General features: G+C 37.7%; 4 protein-coding genes across 4 annotated transcripts in view; 3 read left to right on the top strand and 1 right to left on the bottom strand.

The window, feature by feature from the left end:
* LOC124641480 overlaps positions 1–18,497 on the top strand; it is a 67,824-nt gene extending 49,327 nt beyond the window's left edge. The window contains exons 5-11 of the mRNA XM_047179550.1: positions 2,498–2,630; positions 3,035–3,159; positions 3,652–3,758; positions 4,674–4,851; positions 15,217–15,352; positions 15,907–16,048; positions 17,096–18,497. Of these exons, the coding sequence (XP_047035506.1) occupies positions 2,498–2,630; positions 3,035–3,159; positions 3,652–3,758; positions 4,674–4,851; positions 15,217–15,352; positions 15,907–16,048; positions 17,096–17,170 (896 nt within the window). The 3' untranslated portion in view covers positions 17,171–18,497. The remainder of the gene's footprint in view (positions 1–2,497; positions 2,631–3,034; positions 3,160–3,651; positions 3,759–4,673; positions 4,852–15,216; positions 15,353–15,906; positions 16,049–17,095) is intronic.
* Positions 6,976–10,375, top strand: LOC124641111. The gene is made up of 2 exons (XM_047179091.1): positions 6,976–7,383; positions 9,559–10,375. Exons 1-2 carry the CDS (start codon positions 7,191–7,193, stop codon positions 10,350–10,352), a joined length of 987 nt encoding a protein of 328 aa, XP_047035047.1. The 5' UTR covers positions 6,976–7,190; the 3' UTR covers positions 10,353–10,375.
* Positions 11,015–14,231, top strand: LOC124641110. The gene is made up of 2 exons (XM_047179089.1): positions 11,015–11,239; positions 13,415–14,231. Exons 1-2 carry the CDS (start codon positions 11,047–11,049, stop codon positions 14,206–14,208), a joined length of 987 nt encoding a protein of 328 aa, XP_047035045.1. The 5' UTR covers positions 11,015–11,046; the 3' UTR covers positions 14,209–14,231.
* On the bottom strand, positions 11,241–14,635 carry LOC124641109 (protein ALP1-like). Its single transcript, XM_047179088.1, has 2 exons — positions 14,255–14,635; positions 11,241–13,384 (listed from the first exon to the last, which is right to left on the bottom strand). Exons 1-2 carry the CDS (start codon positions 14,545–14,547, stop codon positions 12,499–12,501), a joined length of 1,179 nt encoding a protein of 392 aa, XP_047035044.1. The 5' UTR covers positions 14,548–14,635; the 3' UTR covers positions 11,241–12,498.
* Positions 18,498–22,151: the final 3,654 nt, after the last annotated feature.

Below are 22,151 nucleotides of genomic sequence, written 5' to 3'. Positions count from 1 at the left end.
TGAGTTCACTTTCTTCTTCAGTAGACATAGGGCTGAAGGCAGCTGTTGGCCATAAGTATTTTTAACCGTACCTTCTCAGAGGGAAAACGGGACCCTTGATGTGCATCTGTCCTTACGTCCGTGTAGCTGCAATGTCAAATTGCTGTGCAAATTGTATTTCATCCGGGTACGCGTAGAAGTTCTCCCAAGATGCGGATGAAACTGTGGTGAATAGTTATAATACACCTATGCTTTATTACATAAAGGAACAACTTCTCAGAAACCCAAACACTTCTTAATTCATTCAATGAAATTCCCAAGAAGTGCTTCAAAGACGCAAATAATTCTCGTTTCCTCTGGTAAACCGAACCTTTACCTCAAAGGGTACCTAGACTCGGTTCTAACATAATGCTAACATTTGTTTAGGTCTCTAAACTGGGAAATTCGGAGATTATACAAACATTTCAGTTTACGTTATCTTTAGAACTACGTGAAATACAAACATCTATTCTTGAATAGGTATATTGATTGTGTACAATTGTACATCTATTGCGGATTTCAATAGCAGACCCGGGTTTTGCGATTGAAGATTAAATGTGACTTCATATAAATTATATCTTCATCCGCAAAATAACAGACGAATTGCTTTTTAGGGTTCCGTACCCAAAGAGTAAAACGGGACCCTGTTGTTTTCGCTCCTCTGTCCGTCCGTCCGTCCGTCCGTCTGTCACCAGGCTGTATCTCATGAATCGTGATAGCTAGGGAGTTGAAATTTTCACAGATGATGTATTTCTGTTGCCGCTATAACAATAAATACTGAAAACTAGAAAAAAATAAATAGTTGGGGGCTCCCATACAACAAACGTGATTTTTTGCTCATTTTTGCTCGATATCCATAAATATTTATATAGAATATTACTTTGGATGGTACGGAACCCTTCGTCCGCGAGTCCGACTCGCACTTGGCCGGTTTTTTAAATCAGACGCCAGCTTATTTATGTGTATAACCAGTGCTTATAATAAGTGTGTGTTAAGACCAAACGAACAAAAAACTAGAGAGAAAATAATAAGAATTCTTTCACAGCATTTTAGCATCAAATTCTTTTAAATAGACGCAGAGCATTCTTTCGCTATTTTCTCTAGAGAATTTTATAATATCGTAGTTCTTGGAATGTAATTAATTAACACATTGTAAGTAAATAGGTAGCTGACGTTTATGTAGTAACTAAACATGGGTCTCCAAAGCACGACAAAACATAATATACACCAATACAGCCTGACTTGACCTACCATAGCTTAGGAAAGTAAATCCCCCACTGCCCGGCCGTATCTGCGCCGTGACGGTAATGAGTACCATTCTACCCTCTTTTCAATTAATTCGACGTGGAATTAATCGCTTGTGCTCAGCTCCAACATCTAGTTAATGTGCTCGCTTTGTTTGTTAAGGAGAATCGATAGAAATTGAGGAACAGACAGAGATAAATATATTGTTGTTTCCCGCGGTTCTACTCGTGTCCCGAGGGACCTATTTTCCGTACAAAAATAGCAAGTAGCCTATGCTATTTCTCAAGCTCAAGAAATCTAGGCCCTAGAACATGAAAAAGGACATAACCTACTTTAATTGAAGGGTAGACTCTAGCTAGGCTATTTGCGCAGAAAGCACGTTAAATAGATTTAATAGAGTTACCTTCGCATTTAAAAAAATGGCATAGATTACTAGTATGTAGTCGAGTTTACACCGACATAAACAAATGTTTTTGTAGCGTTTTCTACGGTTACCACTACCACTGACAATCCTCTTTTCAGGTCATGGCAGATACCTGCGCAAAAGTAAAATACTGTAGTATCAAACGTTTAAAATATCCAACAAACTGTCTCTTCATTATTTCGCTATAAATAATGTACTTAGCCCAGAAAATAGCGTTTCTACTTCTATATGTAATGAAAACGCTTCGCTTCTCAATAGCATGTAACGTGAGGAAAACCTCAGTAAATAGATGTCTGTGTGTGAAGTAGTCACCTCTGATTGGAACACGATTACTGGCTTCAGAGGAAACCTGTGTACTCTGTGTACTTTCCTGTGTATTTTGTGTACTGTGTGTACGCTGGAGCGTATCGATAAACTGATTGATGTTGTCACACACTTGAGGAAAATGGGAAAACATCCTTTTTGGAAAGATACGTTTAAATTACAGGCTATGAAGGTTAAGGGCGTTACGAACGAGCAAAATTGACTTGTGTACTTAATTTGTAAATGTACCATGTACCAAAAACTTTCTATAATTTACGTCACTATTTATCTTTCAAGGCATTACACAACTATAATGATTAACGAGAACAAGCATGAATACGCAAATTAGATTTGAGATGAAACTATTTTGTAACGTAACACTAAACAATTTTTTACCATTCTCTGAATATGTATGAAAGCTAATCAGTGTCTTTTCCAAGAATACATTGGCAATATCTCTCTAGACATGTCGAACATGGCTATTTCAATCTTCTTGTCTCCCCGCAGGTAAAGGCGTGGTGAACCGCGGTGACTCGCTGCGCTCGCGTCGGTCGCGCTCCAACACGTCCGTCGCGTCCAGTGCGTCTAGCACCGAGGCTGTCACCAGGGCATCAGCTCCTTGTTCACTAGCTTCCTCCAGGTAAGGAATTAGAAATTTTAAGGATGAAACTGCGACTAACGTGGGAAAATCAATTATTATTTCATATATTGTTATACATATAAACATTGTTTATTTCATTCATTTAACTGCTAATAGGAATACTAGCAACAATGCAGCATCATCTGGGACATTATCATCAAAGACCTAGCCCTGGCGTTATGCAGTAAGGCCCTTGATCTTCTTCCACTTTCTTAATTACCAGACTGACATACCGATTCAACTAAGAGTGTAGTACTGTTTTACCGTACTGTATCACCCATACATAGTAGGTCTTAGCGACTTAGCGAGGGTCCTACGAGATTGTTCAAAAGACTTACCGTGTCACTGGTAGAAAAAGTGGCCCAGAAGGATCAAAAATGTATGACCTCTTATCATTATCCTAGGGATTCGTCAGCCGGCCTGAGCTCGTACCGGGTGCTGGTGCTGGGCGCTCCAGGAGTCGGCAAGTCCAGCCTGGTGGGGCAGTTCATGACGTCGGAGTACCTGCACGCGTATGATACTAGCATCGGTGAGTTTGACTGGATCATATTGTGTTTGCTATAGCCTGGACTTTGATGGCTATGCAAATGTCTCCAACTGATTGGTGAACAAATAAATAAATAGTGAAATTAACCGTAAGAAGTAGATCAGAGTGAACGTGTGAGGTATTACATGTTTAATTTCATGAAATCCGGTGAGCCTCACTTGTGTGTGCATATGAACGCATATTGTCTTTGTAAGACTCGGTGACTCGGGCACTACTGAGCGCTTCCGAGACAATACTAATAATGCATTTAGAAAAAAATGCTTTCGTGCATCGCTTTCAACCAACTTTCGAAAAAGGAGGAAGCTTTCAATTCGACCATTTCTTATGACTTATGACGAACCTTGGAAAGTATTACTACCTAATTTTCATTCATATTCGATTAAATGATATCTTTGAGATCAATAAAATCTTAGGACAGGCTACTATATACATGTCTCCTAGATAAGGTAAAGTTCCCTCGTGACGGACATTCAGAGCACGATATTACAGATGACGAATCTGGCGAGCGCTCCGTGTGCGTGCTGCTGGCCGGCGAGGAGTCGGAGATCACCTTCCTCGACGCGCCGCCTGATCATATCATCGTGAGTCTTGTACATTACTAGCTGCCAATATACCTATAGTCTTCCTCGGTAAATGGGCTATCACTGAAATATTTTTTCTAATCGGATCCGTGGTGCCTGATCAAGCAAACAAACGTATTTTTCACTGGTTTCATCACAATATATAGTTTTGGTACAGTTTCATCGCAATACAATATAGCTTTTTTCTACCAATAGGCTGCTTATGTTGATGTACGGGTGCGTCCACATCTGGCGAATGCGCCGCGAATGCGCAGCATGCGAGCCGATCGCGAGCTGTCCGCGAGCTGCGCGCGTGCAGTCACTGCAATAGTTCGGTGCGCCTCTTTAGCGCAACTCACGCAAGGCTCGTATAGAGCGCGCGAGCGGCGCGCGATCTGCGCGCAATCAGTTCTCGCCCTTACAGTTCCGTATATTGGCTCAGTACTATCGAAGATGGCAGACGTCGCGCGCCGCCTGCGCGCCGCTCGCGTGCGGCGCTTAGGTCGCGCGCGAGCTGCGCGCGGGCCAAGCAGAAGCGGCGCACGAACAAAAATGCACGCGCGCAGCTCGCGTACAGCTCGCGATCGGCTCGCGTGCTGCGCATTCGCGGCGCATTCGCCAGATGTGGACGCACCCTAAGGATGAGATGAGGATTTTAATAAAGCAAAACCAATATAGGCCGTAATAGGCGTTTTGGGAACAACCTGCAGTGAATTTAATGCCTTTTTACTATACTGTACTTTAGTTACCATACTTGATACAGCTACTCACAGATTACAAATACCTGAGGTTTTTCAGCGATCTGGAGAAAATTCCTAGCCATGTGAACAAACTTAGTTACCACAATAATCTCTTCCAGTCGTTTCGTAAGCACTTGCTGCCTTAAGCAAAACTTCCTTCACATTATATTATTATTTTTTATCCTTAATCTTGCAGACGGAAGGCTGTGCCCACGGCTACTGCGTGGTCTACTCGACGGCCGACAGAGCATCATTCATGGAAGCCGAGAGAAGACTGCAGATCCTGTGGGCAGCTGGCCACACCTCGCGGAGAGCTGTCATCCTGGTGGGGAACAAGGCTGACCTAGCCAGGTCGAGGGCTGTTCCTACTGATGGTAAGGACTTTATGCAGATTTGGATTTTGCTCCAATGTGTGTGAAAGGAAAGATTGAATGCTGATTTTACAATGTAGTAACCCACCTTATTTATTTTTATGTTTATAATATATGTCCACTATGTTATTCTATTCCATTTTTACAATGATCATCGAGCACCCTGTACTTTCATTTTTCTCCGTTACACGTCACCCTACACGGTACACACAGTAGGGTGTAAATATAATCATTGTGACGGACTTTTTACTGAGCGCAAGTTTGAAATAACTAGTATAACTGTTTCATGTCCTCTGAACAAGGAACCATACCCACGCATACATGGACATTTTCGCTTGACAAGAAAAATACTACCTATGTGATTGTGTACAGTAAAATATACCCATATTAAGTCACAGAAGACCCTTTAATTGGATATGCAGGAAACAATAACAAACACCCATCCATCAAAAAAAACTTTCCCGATCATAATATTAGGATTAAATATCAGCAGAAACGCTGATCTTCAAACAAACATCGAAAGTAATTGACAATATAATGAACAAATTCCTCGAAGCTGTTGAAACCATAACATTTTTGTGAAATGGCCAAAACAAACTCGTCATGAAAGCCAGATCCCCCAATTATGTTCGTTAGCGAGAATTTTACGTTTTTAATTAAATTCTCAAAGATATTTGCAGTACATACCATTCCAATTAGCAAGGACCACGGAGTAGGGAAAGATGAGCGGAGATGCCGTAATGTAGGTAGGTCAGGGTCTTGCTTATAGGTCAAATTCGTAGGGTGAAGAACATGACCAAAACGATTAGATACGAGTGAACTAACGAAGCGTTCGGGATCTTTGAGACGTCTGTCAATGATTTTTGGTCTAACAAAAAAGATCGGGTCAAAAGAGGGCGTATTAGGGCGAAAACAGTATCGCTCCTCGTCCCCCGGTCATCCGCATTTTGGTGCGCTACTTTCTTAGGTGATTTTCCGATATGGCACCTCCGCTAGCCGTTTTGTTCTCCGTGGCAACGGCGGACGCCCGCTGTTTACAACGATGCGCCACATTTTGCCGACAATATTTTACCAGGCGCTCGTACTGTTATTGAAAGGTCGATATTTTTTCCACGTGTGCACAAATTAAAATTCATTTTTCGTGGATTGTTGATTGTAAATTTATGATTGATTTTAATACGCATCTGAAATTTAAAGTAAACGAAGGTTAAATTCTGATTTAATTGTATATGGTCGCCTACGAAATAATACATATTATTATTTCTATACGCAAAGGTTACATATTATTATTTCTATAAATAGTATTATATTTTTTACGTGAATTAAGTAAGATATTTGTAAAAAAAAAACAACGACAAAGTAGTGGTAATTTCAATAATTGCTTTAATCATTTTGGTAGGTGTTCAAAGAAAATTCAGTTGTCAAATTACGTTTAGGGGGCCCGTTTGATGGCAAGTGGCTTCCTTAAACAAAAATTAAAGATTGGATCGACAGGCTCATTTTATGAAGTTCTTTAATCAAACTGTCAATGACGGTAATCTTTGACATGAATCTTTATTTGATAGCTACACAAAATGTTCCTTATCTGGGTCAAATCAAATTAACTTGTGGCTTAAATGATGACTTATGAGTTATTTTTAATAGGGAATTAGAGTATATTTACGTGGCTATTTCCGTAATGACATTTCACGTGACTTAGGTACATTGCTTTGATTCTAAAATTCTCTCGTCACAATAATTCCTTCTCGACATCGTCAATCACGAGTTTGTGTTAATTAAGCTACTCATTATCACGGCCCAATAATATTTAAAGTTGAGCCTGTTTTCCTGTGACAAGTAATCCGCCATTTTGTTCAGTGGCGCACGCCGTGTAATTTCCCTTTGAGCCCACTCTATTAGCCGGCCTGCTGGATGAAACGTCAATTTAAATCTGATTAAAACTTCTAATTATTGGAAACTGTATCATTCCGTGTAGTAGAGGAAATTACTGGAATTACCTGTGTGATGATTTGATGGGTGTTGTATTTTGACATTGTTTGAAATGTTTTAACCGACTTCCCCAAAAAGGAGGTATCACATTATAACACAGTGACTGATTTCTGAGTTAGGCCCGCCGCTGACTGCAACTTTTTGTCAACGTGACTTTTTGTCACTTAGTCAAGTGCAATGAAAACTATACTGAGTGCGCTCATTATGGTGACGTGACAAAAAGTTGCAGCGACAGGCAGCACCGGAGTGACGTGACTGTCACTCGCCCTGTACATTACTATGGGAGTCCGCTCACTGGTGACTTTTTGTCACTCAGCCTGCGCCGCGCGTTCGGAGCAGACGTATTTTTAAAGATGTCGTCTTCTTTGCAAGAGGAAGAAATTGACAATGAATTATTAATAGAGGAGATAGAGAAGAGGCCTGCATTATATACAAAAAATTTAAAACAATATTCTGATCAAATTTTAAAACGAAGATTATGGGATGAAATTGTATTACACTTATTTCCAACAAGAAGTTTATCACAGGAACAAAAAGAAAACGCAGGTAATTTTATTAGCGTTTATTATACTTATTTATAATTATTACATTAAATTAGGGCGATAGGCAATTATAGTTCTTGCATAGGTTAGGTATAGGTATCAGTAGAGCGTTGCGGAATTATTATTTACCCACATTGACATAAGACTGAAAGGAGACGTTTCAAAATGTATGGAGCCCGGCCCAAAAAAAATATTTCAAACAATTTTCAATGATCCAATTAATTTAATTTGGCTTTATTTGGCTCTAAAACACAAAAATATACACATGAGATTGCAATACACATCAAAAAACCATCATAGCTGTAAGGTTAATACCATATACTGGCGGTTCTACCGCCAATGTCCGCTCGACAATGCTGCTACACACCATCAAACTATACAGATTGTACTTAGCTGTATATAGTTCATTTCATCATGGACCCTCCAGTAAACCTTGCAAAATGACTCAAAAGCGGAAAACCGTCCTTTTAGTTTCAAGTGGCGGTTTGACGCTGCATGCGGCGATTGTATAAGGTGATATAAAAATATCTGCCATGGCTGCAATGGGAGACAGTATTGCGTGCATACATCATTAGTAAAGATTATTACTTATTGAGCATAATATGTCTCATATTTTTTTTTACCAGTAGAAATTGCGTACAAGTTTGAGATTATTTATTCGCAAGAGATCATCTCGCAGTCTAAATTTAACTATTCCGGTCTTCACTATTGTTGTCTACATACACAATACTATCTCCCGTTGAAGCCGTGGCAGATATTTTTAAAGCACCTTATATTTCTCCCGCCTGTAAACCGCAGCGGTAAACCGCGCAGTTTAGTATGCAGCAAACAACTTTTATATTAAATAGTATCTCCGGACGGCGGACGAAATGCCCGTACTATAGTATGGGCCTAAGCTACCGTCATGGTGGTTGATTAATGACATTTGACGTGTTTATTTTTCTTAATTGTCAAATCCATGGATTGTTGTCATTTTTTGGTAACAGAGTATATAAAATGGCGAGACGCCATATTGAAAGTCAATAAAACTTATTAATAAATAATAAATTATAACAAGAAAAGTATGCATTTAAGCAAATGATCTCTATTTTTCCCGAATTCCATAGATTTTTCTGGATAAGGGTTGGCCCAAAAGGCGATTCCGTGCTGCCAGATGTGGTCCAACCCTTACTGTACATGTAGTGGGTCGGATTTGAAACATCTCCTTTAAATGAATTATGCGTGTGCACTTGTGACTATTGTTATCATAAGTTACATATTTAGTTATATTTTTTCATATTGCCACGGTACGGATCCTTGTGGTGAAATAAAATAAGAAGTAAAATAATTTCTTATATTGACACAGGACATGTTTCGATGCCACTGATTTGTTGACGTATTGCTTAGCGTACATTCGTACGCGGTATCTGTGAATTGAATTCCATCTTTAACGCGTACATAGTTATGTAATATACAGCAAGCCATTACAATCTTATCACAAAATTCTACGTTAACATCGATAGGTCTGTGTAGAATTCTCCATTTATTACACAGTATTCCAAAAGTGCATTCCACCATTCGACGTGCTCGTGTATGTCTATAGTTAAAGATTCTTTTAGCAACTGTAAGTCCTCTCTTGGAAAACGGTCGTAAGATATTTTTCGACAAACCAAAGGCTTCATCACCTACAATGCAAAAAGGCATTATTTTTCCATTTTCATCATTAGGCAGACTTCGTCCAATCGGAATATTTAATAAATTCCCTTGAAGCCTTCTGCCAGTATTCGATTTTTTTAAAATCGTCGAGTCGCTTGCGCTTCCTTGTGATCCGACGTCAATGTAGATGAATTTATAATCTGCGTCTACCCATGCCATCAAAACCATAGAGAAATATTTTTTATAATTAAAATAATCAGATCCACCGTACTTTGGATTCGTTATTCTAACATGTTTACCATCGACGGCGCCGATAATATTAGGAAAGTTAGTACGCTCGTAAAACTGATCAGCAATTTTATACCAGTCTTCTTCATTTTTTTCTGCCATGTACAGAGGTTGCAATGCTTCCCATATAGATTGGCACGTTGAATTTACAATATTACGAAGTGTTGTGGCTCCAATTAGGTATTCAAAAGATAATGCATTGAAACTTGCACCACTTGCTAAATACCTGTAAATATAAGAATAATATTTTTTACAGTTAAAGTGATACAACGTCGTTGGAAAAATTTAAGAGCTTGTTTTTCGAGGGAGCTTCGTTGCCAAAAAGACGTAAAATCAGGGCAAGCTGCACCTAAACGAAAACGATACGTGTACTTTGATAAGCTACTGTTTTTGGTACCTTCTATGGAGGCAGGGAGAGAAACCTCAAGTAATGTGCCATCGCTTGACGAAGAAACAATTAGTGAGAACGATTCTTCTACACCAGGAATAACACAACCAACACGAGAAAAGAAGAAGAATAAAAGTTACGAAGAATCTTTATTAGAAATATTAAGAGACAAAACAAACCACCAAAACATCCAGACACTACCAGACCCAGATAATTATTTCGCATTATCTTTGGTTCCATTATTAAAGTCTATTCCACCAGGCCAGAAAATTGATGCACAGATTGCGATTTTAAACACCCTGAAATATTATACCCAATCTTCTAATAGCTTTACTAATTACAATTCTACAGCTGCAACATATATTCTTCCTCAACCACAACAACCTCGAATAATTTCGCAACAGCTTATATCCCCAGCCCAACCAGCACCACCTCGTATACTTCTTCAGCCAATAATATCTACAACCCAACCACAATCTCAACCACCACCACCACCACCTAGCGTACTTTCACAACAATGTTTTAATCCCTCTGCACCCTCTACATCTACTCAATCTTTTTATGATATTTCTCCTCCGCGGTCGAACGAAACTGTGCAATCATATGTGTCAAATTACTCTTTAGATGATTGTGATATTGCAAATTTGTATGCCTCCGAATAAAGATTTTTTGTTTAAATAAATAATTGATGTAGTTTTTGTTACTTACCTCAAAGTTACCGTTAACCTTTCTTCTGCTGGAATAGCTTTCCGAAATCTTGTATCTTGATGTGTAATCACAGGACCTACCAAAGCCAGCAACTCATCGAAAGAGTTTATAGACATACGAAAATAATTAAAAAACTTTGGTGGGTATTGACGCAATTCAGAATATATAGTGTAGAATTTTCCTTTGAATAATCTTTCCGTGTATAAAGGGTGCACCCAGTAGCGTTTTTTCCGTTTCATTTTTCTTCTATGTATTTCAAGAGCGCAAATCACGGCAACCTCGTTGAAGTCCATAGCAGAAATGAACGCGATTTGTCACCCAAGAACAGTTTCAGTGAGCGCATCGTGGGTGACAGCAGGTGACAGTAACAATAAGTCACGGTGACAAAAAGTTGCAGTCAGCGGCGGGCCTAAGGCCCGCCGCTGACTGCAACTTTTTGTCAACGTGACTTTTTGTCACTTAGTCAAGTGCAATGAAAACTATACTGAGTGCGCTCATTATGGTGACGTGACAAAAAGTTGCAGCGACAGGCAGCACCGGAGTGACGTGACTGTCACTCGCCCTGTACATTACTATGGGAGTCCGCTCACTGGTGACTTTTTGTCACTCAGCCTGCGCCGCGCGTTCGGAGCAGACGTATTTTTAAAGATGTCGTCTTCTTTGCAAGAGGAAGAAATTGACAATGAATTATTAATAGAGGAGATAGAGAAGAGGCCTGCATTATATACAAAAAATTTAAAACAATATTCTGATCAAATTTTAAAACGAAGATTATGGGATGAAATTGTATTACACTTATTTCCAACAAGAAGTTTATCACAGGAACAAAAAGAAAACGCAGGTAATTTTATTAGCGTTTATTATACTTATTTATAATTATTACATTAAATTAGGGCGATAGGCAATTATAGTTCTTGCATAGGTTAGGTATAGGTATCAGTAGAGCGTTGCGGAATTATTATTTACCCACATTGACATAAGACTGAAAGGAGACGTTTCAAAATGTATGGAGCCCGGCCCAAAAAAAATATTTCAAACAATTTTCAATGATCCAATTAATTTAATTTGGCTTTATTTGGCTCTAAAACACAAAAATATACACATGAGATTGCAATACACATCAAAAAACCATCATAGCTGTAAGGTTAATACCATATACTGGCGGTTCTACCGCCAATGTCCGCTCGACAATGCTGCTACACACCATCAAACTATACAGATTGTACTTAGCTGTATATAGTTCATTTCATCATGGACCCTCCAGTAAACCTTGCAAAATGACTCAAAAGCGGAAAACCGTCCTTTTAGTTTCAAGTGGCGGTTTGACGCTGCATGCGGCGATTGTATAAGGTGATATAAAAATATCTGCCATGGCTGCAATGGGAGACAGTATTGCGTGCATACATCATTAGTAAAGATTATTACTTATTGAGCATAATATGTCTCATATTTTTTTTTACCAGTAGAAATTGCGTACAAGTTTGAGATTATTTATTCGCAAGAGATCATCTCGCAGTCTAAATTTAACTATTCCGGTCTTCACTATTGTTGTCTACATACACAATACTATCTCCCGTTGAAGCCGTGGCAGATATTTTTAAAGCACCTTATATTTCTCCCGCCTGTAAACCGCAGCGGTAAACCGCGCAGTTTAGTATGCAGCAAACAACTTTTATATTAAATAGTATCTCCGGACGGCGGACGAAATGCCCGTACTATAGTATGGGCCTAAGCTACCGTCATGGTGGTTGATTAATGACATTTGACGTGTTTATTTTTCTTAATTGTCAAATCCATGGATTGTTGTCATTTTTTGGTAACAGAGTATATAAAATGGCGAGACGCCATATTGAAAGTCAATAAAACTTATTAATAAATAATAAATTATAACAAGAAAAGTATGCATTTAAGCAAATGATCTCTATTTTTCCCGAATTCCATAGATTTTTCTGGATAAGGGTTGGCCCAAAAGGCGATTCCGTGCTGCCAGATGTGGTCCAACCCTTACTGTACATGTAGTGGGTCGGATTTGAAACATCTCCTTTAAATGAATTATGCGTGTGCACTTGTGACTATTGTTATCATAAGTTACATATTTAGTTATATTTTTTCATATTGCCACGGTACGGATCCTTGTGGTGAAATAAAATAAGAAGTAAAATAATTTCTTATATTGACACAGGACATGTTTCGATGCCACTGATTTGTTGACGTATTGCTTAGCGTACATTCGTACGCGGTATCTGTGAATTGAATTCCATCTTTAACGCGTACATAGTTATGTAATATACAGCAAGCCATTACAATCTTATCACAAAATTCTACGTTAACATCGATAGGTCTGTGTAGAATTCTCCATTTATTACACAGTATTCCAAAAGTGCATTCCACCATTCGACGTGCTCGTGTATGTCTATAGTTAAAGATTCTTTTAGCAACTGTAAGTCCTCTCTTGGAAAACGGTCGTAAGATATTTTTCGACAAACCAAAGGCTTCATCACCTACAATGCAAAAAGGCATTATTTTTCCATTTTCATCATTAGGCAGACTTCGTCCAATCGGAATATTTAATAAATTCCCTTGAAGCCTTCTGCCAGTATTCGATTTTTTTAAAATCGTCGAGTCGCTTGCGCTTCCTTGTGATCCGACGTCAATGTAGATGAATTTATAATCTGCGTCTACCCATGCCATCAAAACCATAGAGAAATATTTTTTATAATTAAAATAATCAGATCCACCGTACTTTGGATTCGTTATTCTAACATGTTTACCATCGACGGCGCCGATAATATTAGGAAAGTTAGTACGCTCGTAAAACTGATCAGCAATTTTATACCAGTCTTCTTCATTTTTTTCTGCCATGTACAGAGGTTGCAATGCTTCCCATATAGATTGGCACGTTGAATTTACAATATTACGAAGTGTTGTGGCTCCAATTAGGTATTCAAAAGATAATGCATTGAAACTTGCACCACTTGCTAAATACCTGTAAATATAAGAATAATATTTTTTACAGTTAAAGTGATACAACGTCGTTGGAAAAATTTAAGAGCTTGTTTTTCGAGGGAGCTTCGTTGCCAAAAAGACGTAAAATCAGGGCAAGCTGCACCTAAACGAAAACGATACGTGTACTTTGATAAGCTACTGTTTTTGGTACCTTCTATGGAGGCAGGGAGAGAAACCTCAAGTAATGTGCCATCGCTTGACGAAGAAACAATTAGTGAGAACGATTCTTCTACACCAGGAATAACACAACCAACACGAGAAAAGAAGAAGAATAAAAGTTACGAAGAATCTTTATTAGAAATATTAAGAGACAAAACAAACCACCAAAACATCCAGACACTACCAGACCCAGATAATTATTTCGCATTATCTTTGGTTCCATTATTAAAGTCTATTCCACCAGGCCAGAAAATTGATGCACAGATTGCGATTTTAAACACCCTGAAATATTATACCCAATCTTCTAATAGCTTTACTAATTACAATTCTACAGCTGCAACATATATTCTTCCTCAACCACAACAACCTCGAATAATTTCGCAACAGCTTATATCCCCAGCCCAACCAGCACCACCTCGTATACTTCTTCAGCCAATAATATCTACAACCCAACCACAATCTCAACCACCACCACCACCACCTAGCGTACTTTCACAACAATGTTTTAATCCCTCTGCACCCTCTACATCTACTCAATCTTTTTATGATATTTCTCCTCCGCGGTCGAACGAAACTGTGCAATCATATGTGTCAAATTACTCTTTAGATGATTGTGATATTGCAAATTTGTATGCCTCCGAATAAAGATTTTTTGTTTAAATAAATAATTGATGTAGTTTTTGTTACTTACCTCAAAGTTACCGTTAACCTTTCTTCTGCTGGAATAGCTTTCCGAAATCTTGTATCTTGATGTGTAATCACAGGACCTACCAAAGCCAGCAACTCATCGAAAGAGTTTATAGACATACGAAAATAATTAAAAAACTTTGGTGGGTATTGACGCAATTCAGAATATATAGTGTAGAATTTTCCTTTGAATAATCTTTCCGTGTATAAAGGGTGCACCCAGTAGCGTTTTTTCCGTTTCATTTTTCTTCTATGTATTTCAAGAGCGCAAATCACGGCAACCTCGTTGAAGTCCATAGCAGAAATGAACGCGATTTGTCACCCAAGAACAGTTTCAGTGAGCGCATCGTGGGTGACAGCAGGTGACAGTAACAATAAGTCACGGTGACAAAAAGTTGCAGTCAGCGGCGGGCCTTACAGGCGTATTTTGCACATATTTCAAATACATTCTTAGGTTTCTATATTTAGTAGTAGTAAGTTTAGTCAGGTGAAATTAGCTGTTTAGTGACTTTTGATACAATGATGTTCAGCGACATTATGATTGGTGGTGTACAGCGACTTTAGAAATACTAGTGCACAGATACTTTTGAAATACTCGTCGTACAGGCTATTTTGTTTCCTAGTTGCGACTATAACTTATGGCATTTTATTGTGAACAGGTGTTTTGTCATGTTGATTCTGTTCATCGACTTTTGGTGCTGACTGTACATACGTATTAGGTAAAATCTAATCAATTTTTATTATTTTCTCTTCTTGTTTTAATTTTTCTGTACTTCCATGTTGATATCTTCGGCTATTGAAACCATTTTACAATTTGTTAATGTAATTTTATATTGCATTTATTATAGTGGGTTTGTTGGATGACACAATGTCCCTACTAGGTAAGCGTGTGACACCAAGAAAGATGTCCGTGATTCTACAGATCCTAAACTTTTTTAATCCATCGAAACCTCTCTTATCTTTCAGAGGGCAAAAACCTGGCGACATCATACGAGTGCAAGTTCATTGAGACGTCGGTGGGCATCAACCACAACGTGGACGAGCTGCTCGTCGGCCTGCTCACGCAGATCCGGCTCAAGCAGCAGCATGCCGAGAGAGTCAGGTAAGTTCATCGAGACGTCAGTGGGCATCAACCACAACGTGGACGAGCTGCTCGTCGGCCTGCTCACGCAGATCCGGCTCAAGCAGCAGCATGCCGAGAGAGTCAGGTAAGTTCATCGAGACGTCGGTGGGCATCAACCACAACGTGGACGAGCTGCTCGTCGGCCTGCTCACGCAGATCCGGCTCAAGCAGCAGCATGCCGAGAGAGTCAGGTATAAACCACAGTACCTACAAAATCTTGTCACATAAAACAACTGCAGGTTGTAGATGACACCAGGACCACTATAACACACCACTCACACTCACACTAAGGTAAGAAGATTTTGCTAACGACATTAATGTCCACAGTGACAGTATAGGACCTCTGTGTGCCTTAAATGTTTTCGGTTGTTAGATGATAGATATGACGACATGGTTAGAAAGAGAATATTAATATCATGAATGTATGGTGAAATGTGTGGTGGGGTGGGGTCATGCTCAGTGGACTATAAAAACTTAAGGAGGAAGCGGAAAGTTGATCAATATGAATTAACCCTTCTGTCTTAATGTTCCAGAAAGCGCAGCAACTCCCGCAAGAACCGTGCGCGCGCGCGCTCCCCGCTGGAGAGCGCGGCGCCCGCGCCCGCCGCGCCGCCGCCCTCCGCCTCCGCCAACACCACGCCGCGCAAGCGCACCCGCCTCTCTGCCAGCGTCAAGGTACATTAGATCCTTGGATGGACCTATTTTATACAGGCACCGGGACATTTTCATTGAACACTGTCATAAGTCTTTCAAAAGTTAACATTGCGTGTGTTCATTTCAGTGCACTAGTGGTTTTTATTGCTGTTTTGGGTAATGTCATGTATGTACAAGACTGCTAACAGGCGATCCACAGTTGGTATAGGTTCGCTCTCAACACTAGTCGCGGACGATGACAAAATTTCTAACAATTATGATTTCTAATCGCCAGCAACTGCTTGCGAAGCTGTGGTCAATTATTAGGATGGTTGACTAGAGTCGCGAGCGGCTGCAGATGTACCTAAATCTTTCGTCATGCACGTTGATACAAAATAAAACCTGAAAAACTATTCACAAACCAATTTCAGTATTACAAAATAAGGAAATTCAATTTTGTTATCGTTCAATCGTTTTGTCGCAAGTTACCATCCTGGACATTTCACAACGATAACTCAAGTATGCTAGTTAATTACGTTGAAAATAATTAAATTACATAGGATATTGAGCAACTCCGCGCCGTCGAGCGGTAAGCATTCACTTCCTAATTATTAAATAAGGAAGTGCATTACAATAATTTACTTAATTTAGCCGCTAATAAAATGAAGTAACTTTTACTGCAAAAAGGCAACAAAAATCATATTATTATTACACGTATTTAAACAACAAACGAAGGGCCCTTCTTATTACAAGAAGATGCATTTTTGTTTAAAAGATATCTATCCATAAACCACTGATTGACATTGGCTTGAAAACTATTAAGGCCCAAGTTCACCGACATCATAAACGTCTGCTCTCTTTTAACCAATTGTTTAAATACTTTGAAAATTAAACAATAAAATTCATAGTAAATAGTTGTTCATGGTAAACTGACGTTTATATTGTAGGTGAACTTGGTCTTAATTTAGATGCTTAACCATTCGTTCTATGCGGGTACGTCTTTCGACATTCCGTTTAAAACCAAGGAAACAGCCCTATGGGTTGATGGTAACCCAATCCAATCCTAACCTATTGTTTCTTTATCTCCAGGTGCGAGGCCTCCTAGGCCGCGTATGGGCTCGCGACTCCAAGTCGAAGTCCTGTGAGAACCTGCACGTTCTCTAGCACTCGGCCGCCGACCCAGTCGCCTGCTTCCCGTTCTTCGACTGTGCTGCCACCTACACGTGAAGTGGCTTAGAGTAGACTGCGTGAGATTTGGGTGAACTGGTTTTTGGAGAAATAATTTTGGGTTTTAAATGAGAAGGGTTGTACTTGTGGATATCACTAATTTTAAGAAAAGCTAATGTTTGAGCGAGTTTAAAGACCTCAGGGGATGATAATGATGAAGTCGTGGTACAGTGGATTTGCAAGTGCAGCTTCTTCTCTTTTAATTAATAAAATCGTTACGTTACAATATATCTCGAAAACTTTTGAAAATACTGGTTTAATTTATTTTTTTTTAATTTACTCTCTTTTGATCAATTAACGTTCTATTTAATTACAGTGAAATCTATCAAATTCCAGTTCACAATCAAATCTTATGCAGTCAAACTTCAGCAAATTACTATTTCTGTAAAACTATTACCCCCATAGCACCTCCTGTAGCAGCGATCCCTTCACGAGTATATTCTGTGAGCCCCATAGAAATATTGTAGTTAGTCTTCTCGCCAATAGATGGCGTTGTAGCATATTTTACAACGCCATCTGTTAGCGTTTAGCTAAACTAATATTTATAAATAGAATAATAAAACCAGTATTTAAGTAGCAATATTTTATTGGTTTGATTATTCTACAATTATAATTATTAAAAATATCAGTCTCCTAATACTTTTTGAGCTTGTGAATATTCTAAAGTAACTGAAACTGTCTTGCTATGCTATCAGAGAAACGGGTAAAAATAGTAACAATTTCCGGGAAATTGACGGATCGGCGGTAAACGAATATTAAACGCAAATAAAAATGAATTTGTAAACAAAATTAATTGTTGGTGGACTGAATTTAAATAAATGGTAGTCGAAATAAACGTTTAATACTATAGTGCACGACAAGAGTTGATGCTTACGACTTAGAGATGGCGTTGTTTTAAAAAATAACATTTATAACAATTTACTCGTCGCCAATGGTCGAATAACATCTTAAGTGACCTCCCGTCACATTGTAGATTTTCTGTTAAATAAAAGAAATGGGAAAGAATTTTATAATATCGTATAGATATTTGTAAACGATGGTATTATTCAAGTAGTTTAGAAGAGGCTTATTGAGTATTAGCTAACGAATGATTAGAAATAAAATATATAATTGTGATCCCATTGTGTCTCCTAAACGTAATGTTTGTACTCCACTTAGAAATATGTCATTTTATAACTACATTATTACGTGTGATTTTGAAATTATAAAAATAAAATTATTATATTACATAAGAAAATTGATAAAGTTTTTTTATGCAAAATGTATGTAGCGTATAAAAATATTTAATGTGTTTTTTCGTTTTTTTTTTGTCTAGTTTTAAAAGTTTAATTTATAATGTATGTTTTATGTGATATCTTACGTTTAGTCATTAAATATAAGGTTGAATATTCGCTGTACATTTATTCAAAGAATCAGACATAATAGTGATCGTAATCAAAATGTAAAAATAATATTAAAATCCGAAAATCATTGTGTAATCTTCCACTAAGTGTAACCCATTCCACTATGAAATATTTAACTTAATTATGTAACAAGAAAACAGTAACTTACTATAAGTAGCCAAACTATTTATTATCTATTCGTAACCCATGTAAAATAATGTATTGTCCAATCATCGGAATATGTATTTAGTTCTTGCATTTATAACCGTAAAATGACGTAAGTGCAGTTACAACTTTATACTGCTTCATAAAATTTTAGTTCATAAGACAATTATCGTAACTTTTTTACAATTATCGTAACTTACATTTTCAGACATCACTATCATGATACATTTAATATCTGCGTAAATATATCAACAAAATATTTGGGTCCACCGCTGCAAAATTTGGCGTAACGAATTAATTAAGGCTATTCGTGGGGAGTATGTAGCTAGGCGTAGCAGTAGTGTGGCGTCGCTAGACAGCTGACAAACAGGGCTAGTTCGTATCGCTTAGCGTAGCTTATAGATAGTGGGACGATGGATGCTGGTTATTTTGCTCCAGGGGTATCTCGAGGAACGAAATTGTCCTTAGACGATGACATCTTTCTGTTGTGGTCAGGTTTTTTTGATAAAGATAATTCAGAAAGGGATGAAAACATGTGTATTAAGAAGTAATAATGAAACATGAAGTGGTGAGAACATCAATCATATTAATACATTTTTAGACGGAAGTAATGGTAATGGCTCGGAAAGAATAAACAATCTGGCCACAGATAAAGAGACAGTTTCAATGAGTAATTTGTCAAAAATAATGTGAAAATAAAAAGAAAATTAACATTTGAAAAGATTTCAAAATACATAGAAAAACAGAGAAAGAACAAAAACTTACGAGTCCATCCAAAAAATAGATTGCCAAAAAATATTATGAAAAAGTAAAAGCAAAATGTTCCTCAAAATTTTAGGATGGTAGTTGTCAAGTTTTTAGCAAACCCGCATAGATTTTTTTTTAACCTTAGAACTTAGAGCATTCAAACTGGGGACGATATTAACTTAACTATAGCATTGAACATTGCCCTAAAGACTTTCGTACAAACAAGTAAGTTGGACGTACCCAAGCGCAAATTCCGTATTTTAGTAAAAAATAGGTTATTATAATTATTTAATAGTCAATATAAAATGTATCGTCACCAGTTTAAATACTATATTAAGCCTTAGAGTTAGCGATGTTACGTTAATGGAAATGATTTCAATTTGAGTGCCTGATGTTCGGAATAACATAATTATTTGATCCCTCCGAAAATACCTGTTTGCCTTATTTTATTAGTGTCGTATTAATTTCATAGGTGGCGCGTGCTAGGTATGTTTATACATAAAGTTATATATAATATTAGTATGAATTATTGAATTATTAGTGTTTAAAGTAACTTAGATGTATTTTAACTTCTCTACTCGATGTTAAATTGTAATTCAGTATTGTAATAATTAGTACTTTTGGGTTTTGGTTTTTTGATCGGTTGTATATTCGATCTATGTGCTCTAAGAGAAAATTCAGTCATGAATTCTTCATAAAAAATCATGAATTCTCGGTCGATCAATAAACCAAAACAGAAAAATAAGACGTGGAAGTATGGCTTCTCATCGTTTAATTTAAGACATATTTATAACCCCAGGGTCCAAAAAAAACACCAATCTCGCCTCACACTTGGACTATCCTGGCCCATCCTAGACCTCTAGACCATCAGCAGTAGAGTTTAGTCGTTTAGGAGATATGTTACGGTAATATGGACTAAACTAACGTATTTACATTTTTGTAAACTTCATTCATGGTAATTAACTTATCAATATGCTAATTATAGATTTTTTACGATGGCATACCTATGTTTTGCGTTCTTATGTATCGTTTATACAAATTACATATCTCTGGCTGCTAGAAAACTATTAATCAAATGAAAACAAACATCTTGCAGTTAAATAGAGATCAGAACTTTGAAAAAGTATTCATTTATTACAGTTACCTATTAAATAATTATCAACTTCCAAATTCAGTTCATACTTTATTTTTTATCACAAAAATAGAAATTACTTATAACATTACGAGTAACGTGGGATTAGAGTTGAGACTAAGGCAAAGTAGACACAACGTTGTATCCAGGGAAACGACAATAAGGTATTGCGAATTAAAAGAATCGTACCATTTGACGTTTCTATAAAAATATTCATAAAGCATTTATTAGAAGATAAGCTTCTGTTTAGCTTACGAATGGGAAGAAAATTAAATTTATTTAAAAAATGACAGCTCTCAATTAATATATGACAGTTACGTAGTTACGTTATAGATACGTTCTTTTAAGCTTGGGTTTCCTAGGAAAGCGGTGCCGTCATATAGCGGCCGTCATATTACGGACGCAAATAGACGGTCGTCTTTACGGTGATGACATGCGGAAAGTTCCACGACCGTTTTAACACACCGTCATAAACTTTTTGTTAGTTGTATCATACTTACTAACCTGTTTTATTTAATATTTCTCAAATTTCACGACACCAATTCTGTTTTAGTTGACTTTTTCTATAATCTTTATTTTTAATATTATATATTGCTTCGTGGTTACGAACGAAATCTGTTAAAATTTCGTCGTCCTCGCTGCTCTAAGAGTTGTAACTAATTTTCGACGTTGTTCCGAAAAAAAAAACACAAATACGTATTAAAAAAGCTTCACCGCTTTCAATAAAACGTTCACCAAACTATCTGACACCGTCAAGACGGCCGTCATGCAAATGGCGGCACCGCTTTTTGAAGTTACGGTGTCAGTTACCGCTCTCTAGGAAACCGCCCCATTTTGTTTACATAGACAACGTTCTGGTGACGTCTTTCACCGCTGTATTACGGCCGCTATATGACGGCACCGCTTTCCTAGGAAACCAAAGCTTTACAGAGCAAATAATTTCGTGCAACCACAGCGTATAACGTCGTAAGTTGACTTACGACAGTTTACACTTTTTTCGAGTGAAGAAGAACGTAAATGCTATTAATTTGATGTTGACTGGAATGTGGAGCTAATTCTACTGCTGTGTCCTTTCTGTTTCCCTCGCTTACTTTGCGAATTTGTTCACGCTCACTGGTGAGAGAGTCACGTAGTTGTGACTATCTTCACTTGTGTGCGTCGGGGCGATATGGAACATGGAATTTGAGATTATGGTTTTTTCATAGACTGAGGTGATTTTTATATAACAAAGCTACTGGATTGATTGATAAAAATAGAGGGTAAAGAATATAGACTCAGCATCATCGAAGTTTAAGTTTATTTCTAGGCACAAAAAAAAGTGTGACTCTTTTTCAATTCTTTCGATATTTTTTTTAATTCTTTAGATAAAAATTAAAATACAATTGCGCAAATTTAGTGTAATAAGGGTACCGATGTAACCTAGGTCAGAATGTTTTATATTGGTTTTGTTAAGATTCCATGTTCCAAATGCTCGTCATAGACCTTATTGACC

This window comes from Helicoverpa zea, chromosome 22 (assembly GCF_022581195.2).
Source record: "Helicoverpa zea isolate HzStark_Cry1AcR chromosome 22, ilHelZeax1.1, whole genome shotgun sequence".
Lineage (NCBI taxonomy): Eukaryota > Metazoa > Arthropoda > Insecta > Lepidoptera > Noctuidae > Helicoverpa > Helicoverpa zea.
This window is presented reverse-complemented; position numbering and strand designations above follow the sequence as displayed.